At 41.3% G+C, this 19,592-nt stretch overlaps 1 protein-coding gene across 5 annotated transcripts in view; it reads left to right on the forward strand.

Annotated features, from left to right (window-relative positions):
• Window positions 1-7,498: 7,498 nt before the first annotated feature.
• Window positions 7,499-19,592, forward strand: part of ELF2 (E74 like ETS transcription factor 2) — a 37,365-nt gene continuing 25,271 nt past the window's right edge. For 2 of the 5 annotated variants that reach the window (XR_013958461.1, XM_080634031.1), the window contains exons 1-3: window positions 7,499-7,658; window positions 15,340-15,535; window positions 16,572-16,737. Coding sequence is in view for 4 of the 5 variants with exons in the window: in XM_080634031.1 (XP_080490157.1) it covers window positions 15,464-15,535; window positions 16,572-16,737 (238 nt within the window). In the remaining variant the exon portion in view is untranslated. Of the gene's footprint in view, window positions 7,665-8,297; window positions 8,453-15,339; window positions 15,536-16,571; window positions 16,738-19,592 lie in introns of those variants that run through there. The other 3 variants (XM_080634032.1, XM_080634034.1, XM_080634033.1) reach the window with 3 other exon arrangements.

A 19,592-nucleotide genomic window follows, 5' to 3' on the forward strand; every position in this document is an offset into this window, starting at 1 on the left:
GAAAAATAGCCACCAGCCGCATGCCCTGTTGCTTCACCAGAGATTCTTTGTCTTACTGGTTTAGGTGGTCCTCGATCACTTTCAGCAGTTATGTTGTCATGGACTCTAATTACCACACAGAGTAATATTTTTCTGTGCCCCACTTCCAGAAAAGTGAATTTTTGACTTGCTACACAAAGGCTGTGATAAACTGTAAAAATGGTGAATTGGCTCATTAAGAAGAACACAACCACAGCAGAGAGCAGACCTAATGCAAGACCACAGGAGATGGGGCAAAAAGTTTGTTCTTGACAATACACTTCAAAGCTCAGAGTAAAACTTGAGATTCCTGAATTTGTACAAACTGGAAATTGCTCCTTTGTGGTCAGCAAGTGTCTATGAGACCCGTTAACAAAGCATTTCACCTCCCTCTAGCGCTAGATCATGTGAAGGGTAACAGCCTGTGGCTGCTAGCAGCTGAAATGCTGAAGACAGGGGAAGTCCATCTCGCAGTTTCAGTTTTACTCTTTGCCCCATTGATGTCAATATGGAATTTAATTTTTATTTTAATTTCCTTTTTTAAAAGACAACTGTTTAAAAAGATAATTTCAAACTGCAAGTTGGTACCTAAAATTTGGGGAATCTGAGAAATACTTTAACCAAGATTTCTTGCCTCTGTGCAGCAAGCTTTGATGATGTGATAAAATACTATTTTTTATCTGTATTTCTGGGGGATAAAAACCCCCACAGAACCCCACACAATTCCAATGAACCCAAACCAAGCCAAGAACTGAGGCTGTGCTGTTTTCCCACATGTTGGTCTTTCTGCTTTCCTCTCTCTCCCTCAAAAATTTTGAACCAACTAGCCAACCTTAACTTCTGTTTTAAGAGGGAAATGTGAAGGGGACAAAGTTCCTGTCATCTGAGTGATGACTGAGGAGATCAGTGGCTTATTTTGTTGTGTTTGCCAGCAGATGAGCAAGTGCACATATATAGAATCACAGAATGGTTTGGGTTGGAAGGGACCTTAAAGCTCATCCAGTTCCATCCTCCCTGCTATGGGCAGGGACACCTTCCACTAGACCAGGTTGCTCCAAGCCCCTGTGTTCAACCTGGCCTTGAACACTGTCAGGGATGGGGCAGCCACAGCTTCTCTGGGCAACCTGTGCCAGTGCCTCATCATCCTCACAGGGAAGAACTTCTTCCTAATATCTAATCTAAACGTATTCTCTTTCAGTTTAAAGCCATTCCCCCTTGTCCTGTCACATGCATGGTGCAGCTGAGTAGCACTCTGGTGTCCATAATCAGCTGCTGCCAGGTTAGAGGGTGGAAAACTGAGCCAGCAGCATTGCAAGAGGAGAGCTCAGAGGGCACAAGGTGTGTATGGGACAGGGGAAGATAAGGAGGAACAGAAAATGTTTTGTGTGAAAGGACACATAAGCTATTGTTGCTTGATCTGTTGTCCATGGATTAGCTCATTTCTGCAGAGTGCTGTCTCCATTATCACAGGCAGTTCTGCTCTGAAGAAAGGTATTTCTTGGTTGTACACTTTGCTCTTGCTCTGCTTATCTGCTGCACAAGTTGGAAGATGTGCAGGATGATGTAAATAAAGCTCACCCTAGAGCGACAGGCATTGGACATAATTGTGAGTAACTGGACTCTCCTGTAAACTGTCTTTGCTCCTTTGGGATGCTGTGGGAGATCAGCTTCACTAGAATCGGAAGCAGGGCTAAAACTGGAGGTTTCTCTGCTGGAATTTTTCCTGCCATTTGCTTGAATTACAGGTTGTTGAAACAGCATGATTTGCTTAGTGGTTTAGCTATCTACAAATGTTCTTCGCTTCATCTGCGCATTTTACCAAACTCAGATGATGGCTTTAGTAAGCTCTAAAAGACTGTTTGTGACTGATGTTCAAAAGCTCCTGACAACAAATGGGAAGCTTCTGTGAAATAGAAGTATCTTCTTCATGTGGTCTGTTAATTATTTGTATTGGCTTCACATGGACATCCAGTGCCTCTTAACTACCTAAAAATCTTGTATGTTTAGTGATAAATATCTTTCTTTATTTTAAACCTTCATGACATAGTGATCTTTCAAGAGACACGTGTGAGCTCTGCTTGTGCCCCAGGAAAATGTTGTACATTGCTATAGCTGCCATGCATCATCTTAGGAAGTTTTGCTGCCTGTGCTTTGTCTTAGTTCAGCATTGACTGCACTATGCAAGATAATTAAGTTAAAGGGGAAAATAGAGAATAAGTTGAAGAGGCGAGACAGCAATATGTATCAAGATCATATTTCCTCTTTCTCTCTCTGTAATTAAATTAAATTACTGATGTGTGTGGAGACTCATGGATTGCCTTCCCATAATGTGATTTTATTTTTCACCCCCCAGCTTATTTCTTCCTGCATAAGGCTATTTTCTTTCTCAGTAGTTATTGGGACATGTTATTTTCCAGTGAGGGATAATAGAGACTAATTAACATGCGCTCACATTATCAAGCAGAAGAGGGCACTAAATCAAAAGCAGCCTGATTACGAAAACCCAGAACAGAGGAAAGATCCCCTGTCCTCAAAACCTGGAGCTAAACAATACAGGAAGAAATGAATAATGTATGCTTTTTCAGTGGACAAAATTGGCTTGTTTTTTTCTTTTTTCTTTTTTTTTAAGTTTAATTGTGGTTTGGAGAAAGTCCAAATCATACAGATCCTTTTAATTCCACTGTTGTAGTAAGTGACTAGTTTCCAATGCAAAGTATTTGGTGCTGAGGCTATTATAATATGAGAGGAGCCAAACCTGAAGTAGCTGTGCAAGGCTTGATGGCTCTTGCAAATGAAAACACAATAAGGCTGGATGTGAATGTCTTTGTTTTCATTTAATTGATTAATGAAGTTCCATAAAATCAAAATCACTGCAGCATTGCCCCTTTTAACTTACTACAAATATCAGCAGTAGAAGGAGGTGACACAAAGTATTCAGTCCTGGTTATGAACAAAGACAGAAGGACTTTGAAGTGTTTGAAATTGTTACTTTATGACCTTAGTGGTTTGATTTCCACGCCCTGTCCGTTTGCTTTCAGCACGTCTCTTCGCAGAATCTTGTCTTCTATGCCAGTTCTGAGATCCTCACTTGGGCACTGTCCACATGAGAACATTTACTGATGGCAGAGCTTGGACGTTCCTAAGTGAAAAGTAGCTTCCAATGCTGAAATATTTTGCTATGAAAGATAAATCTACCTTTGAGGTAATTCTTTTTTCTATTTTTCTTTAAAGCAAAAGAGTTAAAAAGAAACTAGATGGTCTCTGTAAGAAATTTCTTCTTGTAAACCATGAGTTTCCAAAGGGTTTTCCTGTATCAGAAGGGTCCCTTGTGAGCATTCTGTTTTCTGCTGTGTCTAAATTAATAAAATCAACATGTTATGTATATGCCATGTATTTTTTTGAGTGAAAATGAGGTAAAGTCTTCTTTCACACTTATCCTAACTTTGATTCTTTCTTCTAAAATATTGCAATCGCTGTATCTTAAAGTATATCTAGCATACAGCAACAAAGTGATACAGACTTTCCTCCTTTGTATCTATGCAATTCCTTCTTTCTTAAAAGCAACACATATTTATTCAAGGGTAAAATCCTGCCTGAAATGGGCTTGTTTCAGCACTGCACTGCTCCCCTGCTTTAATTGCACAACTCCCACGTAATTAGCGGCGTTACAGCCCCTGCAAAGCTGAGGATCAGAAGCTTCTCGTGCTTCCCTACTCTACAAGCAAAGCAGTGTTGTAGTTTTAAGGAAGGGAGGGGGTGTGTTTGGTTTTTTTCAGTGGAGGTTTTATTTTATTTTATTCTAAGTTTTAGGCCATTAAGGGGAAACTATAAAGCAGATAGAATGAATGCAGAGATCAGGATTAGATGTGCAATTTAAAGGACTTCACTGTATAATATAAGCTGGTTTAGTAGCCTAAAGCATGAAGAAAATCAAGGGGTAGATGGGAAGTTTAAGCTTGAGTTAAGTTGACACTAGTCATGTGTCTTTACGGCACAGAAAATTTCTTTTGTGGGCAATGAGGGGTCTGAAATTTTGCCTTAAAGCTGTCAGATCTGGAATTCTTCACAGATGGAACCTCTATTTATCTGGTATTTATCCTTGGCAATAGAAACATGCAAATCATCAAATATATAGACCTCAAATTAGGTCCCATATCCCTGCAAAAATGACTCCAAAAGCTGGTGAGCCATGCTTGTGCGCGCCAAGTTAACCTGATCACCAGTTTGGGTGAGGTGTGCTCCTCCCTGCCCCGCAGGCAGGAATGGCTGTGGGAGATGCAATGCCTGCCCCTGCAAAGTGTAAGTACCGATTTGCTTACTAAGATTAATTGGTAGTTTGATCACCACCTTGCAGTGACATGGATTTAAAACACTGGTGCTTTAAATACTTTCTTTTCCTATGAGTGTGTGGTAGAGTCACAGACATTGTCTTATATAAAAGCAAGAACGTTCAAATGTTTGAGTTCTTCTAGTGAAGTGATTGCTTCTGGGACAAATACATACAAGAAAATATCCCTCCCAAACAGTCCACTAGGAATTTCCTTCCTTCTTGCCGCGATGGCTTCAATAGTATGTAAAGCAGCAGCCAGTAATGTCCCTTGTAGCAGGCTGACAATGAATATCCTAGAATCCTAGATGGTACACAGCTACATGCCTATCACAGCTATATGCCTACTGGCTGCTGTAGGTCAGCATAAAAAATAACCATTTTCTAGTGGGTACACATATTGGTGTTGGTCTCGTCTGCCCTGATACTTGTATTCTTGAAACTTGTAGGGACTTTGAGATCTGTACCTTTTAGAGAAAATTGAGCTGAAACTGGCAAATACTGTTGAAGGGATAGGAATTGCAGAGATGGATGGATGCACAGGTAGCTAGGTATCAATAAAGCTTGTTTCCTTAAGCTAAAATATAGCTTAATTTGGTGATGTTGGAACACTGCACAGCAAAAATGGGATGCTGCTCTATGATTCTATAAGCACAATATAAAGTCTATTAAAATTTCATATAAAAAAGAAAAAAAAAGACATTTTTGGTTTAGAAATTACCAAGAGCTTTTACTGTTGTTCTATCACTGTATTTTTCAGAGAGTAGTCTGTATGTTCTGCAAGTCTATCCTAGGAAGTAAAAAAACCACTAATTACACCTGTGGAGTTACTGCTACTTCATTAATAACGATTTACAGAATGGTCTGACTGACAGAAGAGTCATGTTATTTCTTCTGGGTCATACTTCTGGCTTTGAATCCATGTAACTCTCCCCTTTCATCTGAACAACCGAAGGCAGTAAGCTCAGCATATAGAATTAGATAGGCTACAGTCTTTCGAGGACCAATGTTTAAAAAGCAATGTGGACCACAGCTTTCTATATGCAAAAGGAGCAGGGAAGCATCTGTTGAACTGCTGACCCCATGCGATCACACAGCAGTATCCTAACAGCAGCAGTTTTGAATTGACTGCAGGTCTACATAGTGAGTGGGTGAAAAGGGCAGCTATTATCTTCCTTTTCAATAGCTGCATCATTTATAACTTCAGAAACTATTCAGGTGGAAACTGAAATGTAGCAGAGATGTGCTTTTGCACACTGATGAAGGTGAAGTGTGTTTGTGTGTGACTGTACCTGTTGCTCAGTGCCGAGAGGGTTCCTCCTAAAAAGAATGTCAGACTTTTACAGTGTACAGGCACAAGGGGGCCCAAATCGGTTTGAACAGAAAACCTTCAGTCTTAAGCATTCGTTTTGAGCAAGTGGCTTTGCAATGTTGAAAGTCTTCTTGGCAATGTGGTGTGGGGTTTTTTTTTCTATAATTAACACGAAATGCCTCTTGTTCAGCTAAGGCTCTTCTGAGTATTTCTGTGAAATGCAAAGAAGGGTATAATGGTTAAATCCCAGTATTTGTAAAGATCAATTCTGACCTAAACCTCTCAGATCGGGTTAGATCAAGACAGCCTCAGTATGTGCTCAGTTTTTGATCGGACTCTGACAATGTATCCCATATTGACAAGGAAGTAACGGATGCTGCATTATGAATTTGGCTAATTTCAAAACTAATGTGCTCCAGCAGAGATGGCTGATTCAAGAAAACTTGATGCTGATGTTCCAGCGTTGCTCCTACAAGTCACTGGCTGACTCAGTCTTGTATGCCTGGGGCTCTACAGCTGCTCATATGCATGGACAGCTCATTCTCCGACCTACCAAAATCAAGTGCTAGAAACTAATTACACTTCTAGGGCTGGATACAGTCATTAGGAGGGATTTTTGAGAGCAGGCACCTGTTTGCCCCTTTCCAAAGCTGAGCTGAGGGTTACCAAGACCCTGTTTGAAGTGCGATTTCCCTCTCATCTTTGCTCTCTACATCCTGTACATCAACTTTTTTATCAATGACCTGGAAGAAGGGCTGGTGTGTACCCTCAGCAAACGTGCTGGTAATACAAAGCTGGGGGAAGTGACTGATACACATTAAGGCTGTGCTGCCATTCAGCAGGACCTTGACAGGCTGGAGAATTGGGTGGAAAGAAACCTAATGAGGCTCAACAAGTGCAAGTGTAGGGTCCTATACCTGGACAGGAAGAACCCCAAGTACCAGTACAGGCTGGGGGTGACCTACAAGAGAGCAGCTCAGCTGAGAAGGACTTTGGGGTATCGGTGATATAAATTGATTATGAGCCATCAGTGTCAGAAGGGGAAAGAGTATCCTGGAGTGCATCGGGAGGAGTGTGGCCAACAGGTTGAGGGAGGTGATTCCCCCCTTCTGCTCAACCCTGGTGAGGCCACATCTGGAGTACTGTGTCCAGTTCTGGGCTCCTCAGTACAACGTAAGACAAGCAGATACTGGAAAGGGTCCAGCAGAGGGCCACAAGGATGATCAGGGTGCTTGCGAGGAGAGGCTGCAGGAGCTGGGCTGGTTTAATCTAGAGAAGAGCAGATTGAGAAGTGATCTCATTAATGCATATAAATATCTCAAAGGCGGGTGCCAGGCAGATGGTGCAGAAACTCTCTTCAGTGGTGCCCAGCAATAGGATGAGGAGCAATGACCATCAACTAAAACACAAGAAGTTTCATCTCATCATGAGGAAGAACTTCTTTAAGCTGAGGGTGGCAGAGCACTGGAAGAGGCTGCCCAGGGAGGTCGTGGAGTCTTCCTTTCTGGAAACATTCATAACGTGCCTGGACATGTTCCTGTGTAACCTGCTTTAGGTGGCCCTGCCTGGATGCTCTCCAGAGGTCCCTTCCAACCCTATCGATCGTGGCTCCCGGCAGCTCTCAACACGAAGCCCCGAACCACCCCTGGGGCCAAGCGACCATCAAGCACTTCCCGCCGCCGGGCCAACTGCCTGCCCCTCAGGGTAGCCTCGCGCCCTGACCAGCGCAGCGCCCCCCGCGGGCCCCTGCGCAGGCGCGCAGAGGCCGCGCATGCCCGCAGCGCCCCCGCGCGCCGAGCGGCGCGAGCATGTGCAGAGGCGGCGGCTCGGCTCGGCTCTGCGCGGGGGGGGGGTCGGGGCCGGGCAGGTTGCGCCGCTGCGCCCGCCCCTCCAGCAGCGGGGTGGCCCCGGCCCCGGCTCTGCCCCTGCGCGGTGGCGCCCACCGCCGCCTGCTCTCGGACCGGACCGGCGACGGACACGGCCTCCGGGCGCACGGGCACGGTAAGGGTGCGGCACCGGTTCCTGCCTCCGCGGCGGGCGGGACGGGCGCTGACAGGCGGCCCTGGGAGGGAGAGGGCGAGGGAGGGAGGGAGGCAAAGAGGGGGCGAGCGGGCGGCCGCCCCGGGAGGGGGCCGCGGGATCGGCTTGTCCCGTTTCGGGGGCTGCCGCTGAGGCACGTCGGGCGGGCTCGGGGTGGCGGGCTCGGGGGTTGCTCCGGCGGCACCTCCCCTCCTCCCCTTCCCCAGCTGCACTTTCGGTTTCGCGTGGGGCGCGGGGCTGGGCGCGGCGGAGCGGCCGTGGGGCCGGGGCCGCCCCTCATCATCTCTCCCCCGGCCGGCCCGCCGGTGTCCGCGCCCTGCCCCGCCGGCGGAGGGAGCGCTGGGGGCGGTGGGTAGTTCCCGGCGGGCTGTCAGTGTAAACAGAACCCCGAGGCGGCCGCGGCCTGCCGCGCCGGGCCACGCTGCCCCTGCCGCGGCGAGAGCTGGAGCGGGGCGGCGGCCTGGGCAGCGCGACGGGGGCAGCGCCTTGTTTACACAGGGCGTCGGGAGAACATGGCAGCCCGGGCGTGCTGGCCAGCCGCTGTCATGCGTGCTGGCGGCGGGGGAGCCCCGCCGGGCCTGCCGCCTCCCGCCCGGCCACCACACACCCCGCGGTCGCTGCTCGGGCTGCGCCCTGGTCAAAGAGCTCAAGTCCGGCGTATTCCTAATTACATCTTGCCGCGCCTGTAAAACGTGGTACCGGTCAGCTCTGTTGTTCGTGCTTATCTGTTGCCTTTTGGGATGTGTTCTCTCACAGTAGGTTTTTTCCCCCCACTTAAATAATTCAGTTCTTCGTTCTGCGTGTTCCCTCCCTAATGGGTAGTCACTGTCATGGTCCGTGTGAGCTTTTTAACCATTTAACTTCTTCAGCAAAGGCGGCTAAACCTTCCCGGCTGCCAGCTTAAAACCAGCTAGTTTGTCAGGAGGGTTCTCCATCCGCTGTGCACGAGCTCTTGTCATGCTTTGAGGTTGTCTGTCTTCGGAGTGCTGATAATTATTCCCTTTTGTTACAACTTAATCGTAAAGCTTTTTGGCACTTTCTGATTAGTGCATACATGCATCGAACTTTGAGAGCTTGCTAGTTAGTCAGGACACGTAGCATGAAGTGAAGTTGAGCCCAGAGATATAGGGGTATAAGCGTTAGAGAATTTTTGAGACTCTATAAAAAGGGTGCTCTAACAATAAAATTACAAAGCAGTTCAGATAGTTCTGTGGCCTAAAAACCATGGAAATAGCATATTTGTGTGTTTTGTGCTATAACTTTGAAATGATGCAGAAGCATGGACGTTGATTTGGGGAAAGCTCAAAAGAGCATACAGAAATGTCTGTTATTAAGGGTACGTTGAAAAGGCTATGTCATTATTTGAGAGGCGATGTCATGAAGCCATCTATTGTACTGAGTACTGCAGGAGAGATCTGGATCAGTGACTGCTACCGCAGACCTGAACTTTATTTCAAGGCTATTAAAGAAATTAACATATAAGTCTACAAAAGGGTATGTAATGGGTGTGATCTAAGATCCTTTCCTCCCTCTCCCCTCATGCCATCTCTGGCAGTGGACAGGATCAGCTGCTCTAGGAAGGGTTCTGGGAGCAGGATGGTCATTTTCTGTGGTCTCTTCAGTGGCGTACTCTTTGCATCTTTCAGGATTCAGTAATACGTGGTTCAGAAGGTCCCTAAGCTTCAGACTCTGTGTGCATCTTTGTGTTTAATAGTTGCGTAAGCCCTTCAGGGGCTTCGCTTCCATAAAGCTGTCTACCTTAAAACTTACTCCTTTGCCGTCTAGAATATCCTGTGCAAATGAATTACATAGCTTGTGTGTGCTGCTTCCTTTTATCTGCATGTGTGTGCTGTGGTTTTTTGGTTTTGTTTTTTTATTTAAACCTGCATGCTCACCATTTAATTTCGTCCTCTCTGCTCTTTTATTATGTAAAACGATGAATAATTGCTCCCTACTCTGGCTTGTGAGGGAGTGGAAATGGATGTTAAGGACCAACAACTGAGCCGATGGAAAGAGAAATGCTGGCATAAAGTGAGGGTACAAAGTGTGTGAGTCCTGTCAGAAGGAAGAGAAGGTTTGAAGGATCTTTCAATAGAGAGCAGTGGGAAGAGAGCTTGCTAATAGGATGAAATACAGGAAGGTCCAGAAGAAGCCTGCTGGAGCCACAAAGCTTTGTGCAGAATGTTAATAGTTTTTAAGTGATTATAAGCTTATGTTTTGGGGCTCATCAGCTTTAGCTGTTGAGGTTTCCAAGCAAACTCTGGATGGGCAGATTATCAAATTAAATATGTAAGGAAGGAGTTCCTCAAGGTTCTTACTGGATTTGGTACATCCAATGTAATAATTTGTGTGTTCAGCAATAAAGTTATTGCCTTGTTGTATGGGAAACTCTCAAGTATGATGTGGCCAGAACTACTTGCTTTGATGATTCTTCATTTTCATCTCCTTTGCTGTAACTTCTAGAGATCTATGTAATGTATAAAGTACTGTAAATTGTATGGATTGTTCCCGTGACCTTGTAAATGCAAAGATATACTTTGTATCATCCTTTTGAGTATAGCCCCCAGTGCTTTAGCTATTAACAAGATGTTTTTTGTTGTGGTTTTTTTTTTTTTTTTTTTTTTTTACTTTTTTTTTTACTCTGTTAGCTTTTTTGGTAACTTTTTTTTCCCCTCAGGTTTTAGACTTTTCTGAGTTTCAAAAAAAAAAAAAAAGGAGTTAATTCACCATTTCTTCTGCACATGCCTGTGTGCATCGGTTAGCTGGAGACAAAAATTATCTAGGAAAAGACATAAAAAAGACCTTTTGGTTGACACAGTTTTTTACAGTGTGCGCCATGGTTTATGTGTATCAGAGTGATAGTGACATTTACTTGTATATTCGAGGTGCTGCCTACGAAAGACCACCTTTGTACCCATAGGAAGCCTTGTCACAGCTAGTGGGATCCTGTATTTCTGTGTAACTATTTTCATTTTCAAGCTGACTTCTTTAACTTTTTTTTTTTTTTTTTTTTTGATTAAACGAAAGGAAGGCATTTATGGAAAAAAATTTTGTGTGAGATGCTACTGCTGGCTGCAGTCCTGCCCTTGCGGTTGCCTCTCTGTAGGTATCGGCATAAATCTCTTCTCAGGATTTGGGATGCCAGAGGAATAAAAGGGGGACATTGTTCCAAGTACTCTTCTGTTTCTTCTGAGTGCTGCAGGAGCAGCTGCCGCTAGTCACTGCTGCCCAGGCTCCTGCATGTTTGTCTTGTTTTCCTCTGTGTGTACGAGTTGTGTGCATCTTTTTCTTCAAGCATTGATTTATTTTCTTTTTTTGCTTCTTTTATAATTTATATAAAAGCATACTAAAACTATTTGCAGATTTCTGTCTAGAGTTTTGTTTTGAAGCTGATCTTGAATAGCTTCACTCTGAGCCTGGCCTAGTAGAATTGCCATTCTACCATCCTTTCCATGCTGTTTTTTTAATTATTATTATTTTTAATTCTGTTGAGTTGCATGTTTGCTTTTCTGTTAACTCGACACGTGGCTGTGCACAGAAGGATCAGCTTAAGATTCTGTTTTTTGTGGGACTACTACTCATTCGTCACAGTTGTGATTAGCGGTGTTTTAAGTTTCTCTGGTAGCTGCTGAAAACATGAGAACAGTGTGGATCTCTTGTAGGCAGACACTCGGATACGTAATGTAGGCTGTGCAAATGCACTATTAAATATGTGAGTAAACTGTTTGACAAGTGCTCTGTAGCCTCTGTAGATGTACATGCTGTAATTGGTGGTCTTGACCATGGGAAATTATTAAAATTTTGGGTCTTTGTTATGTCTTTTGTAGTGGTAAACAGTTAGAAACCTCTTGCTGTTGGGCAAAGAATGTGGCTTCAAGACTCAGATCTTTGGTTTTGTTTTTTAATTTTTTTTGAGGGTGGGAGCACCTGGACTTATTTTTCTTTTCCCATGACATATGTATAAAAATAAAGGCTGATGCAACAAAGCTGATGTCCCTGTTGTAAGGGATGTTCCAAATGTTTCAGAACTAGTTTCTCTCTGCTTTTTCCATGAATGGATGTCAGATCTGTAACAAAATGATTTGGTCATGTCTTTTGGAAATGTCAGATTTGTTTTTTTTTTCCTCTCTAATGTCATCCCATATTTTGCTTCATTGCAAGCACCTGTCCGGGAATTCAGTTTGTGGTGTGTGTGTGTTTTTTTTATTTTAAAATCTTTCTTCATGCTGTTCTGTAATTCAGAAGCAATCATACTTTGAACCAGCTTTTCTGCTGGCTAATTGTATCACTGGGAATAACCTGGTCCTCTTACAAATCTGAATCATCTCTTTCTTTAAGAATCTGAGTCTAATTATCTTTGGTGTTTTTGTCTCAGTCAGCCTTGGGAAATGTGAATTTTGGAACTGATTTCTGCAAGTGGCTGGGCAGTCTTTTCTTTTTACAGAAGTTGAGTTAGTCATGAGTTGCTGGGCAGAGGATGAGGAGTAGATTCAGTATTCTACTGGAACTTCAGGGAGAAGTGAAAAGATTCCACAAGGCCATACTGCTTAGGAAAAGGGAAGAGGGCGAATGCTTGGCTGATTCATTCAAAAAGGAGTACGTCTGCAGGAATCTGATGTGTATTTAGGTGTGGGATGTGTTTGGGTGTTTGCTTTAACTTAGAACTTGTGAACCAGACCTGACTGAAACTCTTTTAACATCCCATGTGCTGGCCAGGGGGCTTACCTTCTTCCCCACCCTGTCAGGTTTTTGAAGAGGTTGCTGAGTAGCAAGACTCTTAGTATGAAGTTCAAATCCTGTTGTATAACAACTCTGGGCCTGTAATTTATTCCTCGCCTTGTCCGTTTGGTGCATTCAGTCTAAAGACTCTGTCCTTTTAATGAATGCTAAGGTTTAACATCTCTCTGATTCTTCTGTATATTCTCCCCTGTAAGGTTCTAACTATGAATTTCTGCTGGAACTGGTAAATGTGGATTATAATTTTATTATAATTAAAATTATAATTTTATTATAATTAAAAAATCCTTTGTTGCTCTGTCTTCACTTCTATAGGTAATTGGCAATTTATGTAGAGAGAAATCAGTGCAAGGGTCATCTAAACCTCTTGTAACCTAGGAGACAGAAAGAGCAGGTTTTTGACATGACCTGATCTAGTACATGGTATTAAGTGTTTTCAGTTGCTACAATTTGGCAGCTGTTTAGCCACCTGTGTGAGATTATAGTAGATAAAATATGAATGTGCAGTAAATGTAGTCTTGTTTATGATTGTTTATTTGCATTAATATATTGTGTGAGAACTAAATTAGCTTTGTGACATGCTTAGGCTATGCAAAGGTACTACATGAAGTGCTGTGTTTTCTTTATGCATATATGCAAGTCTGAATTGCAGGAATAATGCTGATGTTTGAAAATGCTTGGAGGCTAAACTTCCAAATTAAAATGTAATTTCCATTCTTTGGACTTTTCTTTTAAGTTATGATTGCTTGGCAGGATTTCTAGTGTGGATGTAGGTAGAAAACTGTAGAAAAGGAAAAAAGTCTTTTTACAGTAAAAGTGTTTTAGGTTTTTTTTTTTTTTTAAAAAAAAAATTCCTGATGGATTAGTGTTTCCATAAACAGCTGTTTTTCTACTTTGCGTAGTTGTGAATGTAAAGACTTCTGAAATAACGTGGTAATTGAAAGGCAGGTAAGGAGTAGGTTTTTTTGAGCTAAAAACCTGGAGGGGGACATGTGTATGAGGCTCCAGGAATGCTTGCTAAAGGCTTTCCAGCTTGAGACTTGTGTGAGGAGCGGAGGAGGACTTTGCTTTCTTTTTCATCAAGGAAAATACTGATAATCAAAAAGTCGTGCTGGCTTTACAAATGAAACAATGGAAGATAAAGTATTGCGGTGGTGGTGTTGTGGGTTTTTTTTGTGTGTGTGCTGTTACAAATAAGGTATTTTTAGGTATGAATCATACTTTCTATGTCAAGTTGACTGCCTATATAAGCAAAAAATGCCTCTTTTTATTTTTTTCCTTAATTGTGTATATTCCAAGAGGAATGATAAAATTATCTTGTGATTATTCTGCTGCTACTATGACAGCTGTTGTTTTGATTCATTTATTTTTGTAGTAACCTGCCATCTACAGTAGCCAGATGGCTACTGACTTTTTGTGCTAAGTTGATATGGCAACAGAATTGGTGCCTTTCTGAGCATATTTTTATGGAGTGCTGGAGGATTCTCAATACCTTTGATAAGTTTTTAAACAGTTTTTCATAGTTGTGTTTTGGATTTTCTTTTTTTGTTGACTTCCTTGCTTAGTTGACATCCAGTTGGGGAGATCAGTACTTATTGCTTCTACTAGTACACTTAAACTATTGTGCCTGGAAAGATTTCCATGCCCATAGGAAGCCCAGTTACTGTGCATGAATTTGAGCTAGCTTTTACCTGTATGTGCAATGATAATTTAGTTTAAGCTGGCTGTGTGCTATTGGAAGCAGGCTTATTGAGTTTATCCATTGGAGTATTAATTACAGTTTTCCTTTCTTCAGTATATGTTGGAAGATCCTGTTTTCTTGCAGACCTTGGTGCTTCTGCTAGCTTTAGAAATGGATGAGTTTTATTAAAAATGCTGGGCTAAATTCTGGCTTCTCTTATACAGCATTGACCTCAGTGGAGTTACTCACAAGGGTAATTGATAACAGACTGGGTTTTTATGTCTCACGTGGAATATGTGCTTTCTGGTCTAAGAAGCCAAACTTCTTAGTTTGCATCTTGAAGTAGTAAACTGCTCTTCATGGCCCAAGGTTTATGAAGACACATTATTTGTCTCTTCCAAAGACAGGATATGAGTAATAATACTTATTCAGAATAAATAAATAGCAGTTGTTTAGAAACAAAGCACTGCTGCTAAACTAGTTTTAAAGAAATTCACAAAGAAGGAGGTTATATATCTTTGTAAGTTCAGTGAGTCCATGGCATACCCAAATTGAAGCATTATGATATGGAACAACTCCTTTTGGACTTGTAAGAATTTCTTCTACAGGGAAAAAAATAGAAGAGGAACTGCTACAACACTTTTTATTTCAAATAAAACTCTAGATTAGAAATCAGGCATGTGTTTTTGAGTTGTGTATTATATATGCATTACTTTAAAAAGGCAGTACATTTGAAAGCTGCATAAAACTAGTTATGAAACTTAGGAAACTATAGCTTTATGAAGTTACTATGAAACTAGTAAAACAAAGAAGAAAATTCTATCTCAGAATTTAATAGATTTAATAGGAAAACAGTAACCTTAGAAAAGCTGCACTAACTCAAAATGTATGTGTGTCTCAAAAAGTTAGTTGATATTTGACCTCAGTGAGAAATTAATGATTTTGGCCCATGGAGGGCCAAAATAATATCTGTTATTTGTTTTTAAAATTGTGTGCAATTTTGCAAATGGCAAAGAACCAAACTGAAATTCTCTTATCTTAGTATTTAAAGTTATTGTGAAACTTGTGTTGTATGGCAGTATTCACTCAGCACATTGACGCATCTGTTGTGTTCAGTGATGCCCTCTTTTGATGTTGAGATGTAGCATGCAATAGGTTTCATAAATGTTGGAAGACTTTTGAATATAACCTGTGCTACTAACTTCAAATCGTTTTGTGTTTCAGACACCTCTGCCTTGCTGTTCAACAGAAGTGGATTGTGAATTTAAGCCTTTGATAACTGCAGGCTGTCAGCATTACTGTCTTCAAGACAGATAACAACTCTCAAAGCATCTTCAGGGGATGCACCATGACATCAGCAGTGATTGACACGGGAGACCCAGGTCTGGAGTTCGACAGCAATGAAATAAAAAATCAAGAGGTTAGGAAAACAAATATTATTTATTTACTAGCAAACTTTACAACTTTGATCTAAATGTGAAAGAAAATTCACTGTAAACTCACTGTGAAAACAAGTGAAATGGATTACAGATTGTTGTATGAGGAGGAAGAGAGCAGCCCATATTTCATATATCTTTTATTATCACAGAGAAGTGGGAGCAGTAATTTTTTAAGTCTGCAATACACCTGTAGAATAGGTTAACAAAATTGTATTCTCTACTAAGCATCTCTTTTAAAGTAAAGATCTTGAATGCGTCTTGAGGTGTAGAACAGGAGGAGCAGAACAAGAGAAGGACCTTTTTCGGAGTTAGCCAATGTGATGTATTTGCTCATATTGTGTGTTCTTATAAACAAATAATAAATACATTCTACTGTCCTGTAGCTTGTAGTAAATTGAATCTGACAGGGCTCCAATTCTGCAACACTTTAACAGATTAAATGTGCTGTTACAGATGTTTTGGTACTCATATAAGTAGATATAGGCATATGGGCTTTGAAGTAGACAGTTCTTTTTTGATAGCTTACATACTTAATTCAAAACATGAGTGTTCATAAGGTACCGGTCAGATGTAGGTATGTTGCAGAACACATGCAAAGGCTTGATTACATTTCAAGGACAAGAAACACTTCCACAGCTGAATGTCTTAATTAGAAAACTTGCTTTTTTCCCATATCTTGAAGCCGTCTGATGCTTTAAATTTTAAGTGTGTTAAGCCAAGAAAATGTCTTTGAGATTGAGGAAGGTCCCTTTGGAGGATGATAAGCTGTCTTTTTTTTGGTTTGGTTTTGTTTTTTTTTTAAAGTGTCTTGCTGTAGAAGACAATTTCCTTTAAAAATCTTTATTATCATTATTCCATGAAATATGTAAGAGCATAAGAGGAAAATATTGATGTAGAGTTCAACTCAGCAGTTCAGTATTTAGAGCATGTTTTTTTTTCTTTTCTTGTTTTCTTTTTTTTTTTTTTGTTAATTTTATTTTAATTTTATTTTATTTTATTTTTCACCTCTTTCTATAGGAAAATGAGCCAGTCTCTGAATTCCCAGCAGTGATTGTGGAGCCAGTTCCTAGTGCCAGACTAGAACAGGGATATGCTGCACAGGTCCTGGTTTATGATGACGAAACTTACCTGATGCAAGATGTAGCAGAGGAACAAGAAGTTGAGAGTGAAACTGTGGAAACAGGTAGATTTATTTTAATTTTTTTCACCTATGCAATTTTTGTACTTTTAGAAGTTCCTGAGGAATGTGACTTTGTGTTTACCCACAGGGTGAGATCCCGACCTGGGTTCACATCTCTTCCCTCTAAGCTTAGTTTTTTTGTAGCATCAGTGGTGACTGGATTGGGGCTTGGCAGGTAAAAATGTCCCCTTAAGTTCAGGTGACATTGTAACACCATGTACCCTTATGGGCAGTTTTTTTTCTTTGTTACTTACGCATGCAGGGAGCTAACTAGACAACTAAACATTGAGTTTTTAAAAAAATCAGCTAAGCCGTGAAGCTGGTTAGAGTTTAGTTTTACAATGCATCTGAGCCAAATAGCTGCAGGGCAGTTGACATTATGGGTTTTGTGGTTCTACCCTATCTTCCAACTGTTCTCCCTTACCACAGACTCTGTCCTCTGTCGTTTGCTATCATGCCTTTTTGGTCCAGGAGTGACTTTACTGATGGTTTAGTGGCAGGAGTACATGGCTGGGGAGGATGGAGTTGGACTGTCCTTTTATGGGCAAAAAGCCTAATAGATTGAATATTAACCCATCGATATTGTAAAGTAACAAGTTACAAATGGAGAAAGGAGAAAAGCTTTGGCATTAAAGCAGCTGACCTGTGTTGGTGATAAGCATGTCTCTTTCTGTACACCTCTGTCCAAAGAACATGTTCAGGAGCTTTGAACTTTGGGGGTGACCAAAGTCTGTTTAAACTGTGTGAAGAAACAGAAGTTGTGCTCCTATGGGAGCCTAATTATATCTGACTGCCATGCTGCTGCTATGCTGCAATCCCTGTTGTCCCTGCCTTTTGCTTTCTTGTGCTACTCATACTCGTTGGATGTTTTTTAGCCATTTCAGTACGCTACTTTTGCAAGAAAAAAATAGCAAGGAAACCAGCAACGGTTGTGTGTTTTTGCTCGGTTATCTTTCTGCTGAATGCGCACGTTGACATGGCTCAGCCAAGGGCCTGATGAGTGCTGGAGTAAGGAGTGCATACAACTGCAACCAAAGGGAGAGCAGGTCTTCTTGAGCACTCTGTACTGAACTCATGAGACCACTTGACTAGAAAATGGATAGAACATGTTTCTGTCCTTGGGCTGCTTAATTTAGAGTTGGACTTTGAATTCATGCTATTAAGCAAGTACAGCAAAGCCGAGAGACTCTTGGCAACCCAGTAAATATACGTGCATTCCCATCAGATTAGGTAGGTTTCAGTGCAGATTTCTCTGTAGACAGTGGATGCAGTTCATGCATCTTTCTGAATCTGGATGTTCATCTCATGCAGCACTGCATCAAAAAGTTACATGCATCAACTTCATAAGATGTGTGTGAATGAATGGTTCAGGTTTTTGGAGAATACTTAGTTTACTCCAAGGAGTTTTGAATTAAATACGCTAATTACAAATTCAGCAAATTCAAGTAAAGATAAAATAGGAGATTTTTAAAAAATTATTATTATTTGACTATGGTAATAAAACTTTTTAAGCTTAAGGTGAGAAGTGAGGGTGATTTTTCCCAAGAAGCTGAGTCTTAAAAATTAAACTTCTATTTTAAAATCTTCGCATTTTTATAAACTGTTAATGAATAGTATCACTTGCAATTTCAAAGGGTCTTTAGGAAGAGGTAATTTCCCCTTGTGCACCTGTTTCCATACTCTGACTTTTCATTGTTACTTGTATAGTCTATAAACCATTAATCCGGTGCAGTTTTCATGGTGTTCATATACAATAGTATATGACAGTGAGTCATGGTTCTTGCATAGAGCTTGTATCTAATGTTGATGAAAGAAATGTTTGGTTTAGACTGTTCTGAAGGAGGCAGTCCTGTGGGGCATGTGTTTTGGCTGAGGTTTTGGTACACCCAAGAGTCTTGCTGAATTAACTGCTAATATAGAGATGTACAATGGGCAATGGAAGAGATACTGGGCTGCTGGTAGGAAGCCATTTGGTGTTGGAGAGATGATAAAAGGCGCCATAGTAAATGGTAATGAGAAAGCAGGCCAAGGCAAGAACCAGTGAACAAGGTATAATAGTGTTTATCTAAAGAGCATTTTTAAGATGTTGTTTTTCTCAAGTACATACCTTTATTATGCTAATGATCCTGATTTAGATAGGTGCAACAGTATGACTTCTGTGTGTCTTGGAAGAAAAATCTGTTGTTGCTAAATTATAAATGTCAGTTGGTTGCTACAAAAAGTTTCGCATCATTTGATAAATGAATAGTTGTTGCACCAAGAGTGAGTAGACTTAATACCTTTGTGGCTCTAGATTCTACAGACAGCATCGTAAATACTAAAAACCCACCTTAAAGAAGTCTTGGCAGTATTTGGAGTAATACATGCCCACATAACCTAATACACTCCCTGTTGTCAGTATCTCTACTGTTGGCCATGGACCAGAGTTATTTGTTTTCTTTTCCCTTCTTGTGATATTCCATTGGCAATTCCAGTGACTACTGATATGCATGCTTTATAGTGTTACAACGTAACGTATTTCAAGAGCCTTGAGCTGCTTCACAGTTAATTTAAAGCTGCATAATTTAGTAAAATGTAGCATTATTCTAGCCTTCAGAGATAGGGATCAATGCCATTGTGGTAAAGGCAGTCTGGTAGCTGATGTGGTAAGATTTATTTATGACACTGAAGAGATGATTTGTGCTGTGTACTGAATAGATCTATTTGTGGTTTGCTATTCTGTGATTGGGTTTGAGGCAGTGTGGACTGTAAGGACTGTCAGTGCTGATCCAAGGGCAGAACTGGGACTTGTAATGTTGTTTTGTATTAAAATTCTCACATTTTTGAAACCACAATTCAAATAAAATGTGGTATATAAT

This window comes from Psittacula echo (genome assembly GCF_963264785.1).
Source record: "Psittacula echo genome assembly, chromosome: 1".
Lineage (NCBI taxonomy): Eukaryota > Metazoa > Chordata > Aves > Psittaciformes > Psittacidae > Psittacula > Psittacula echo.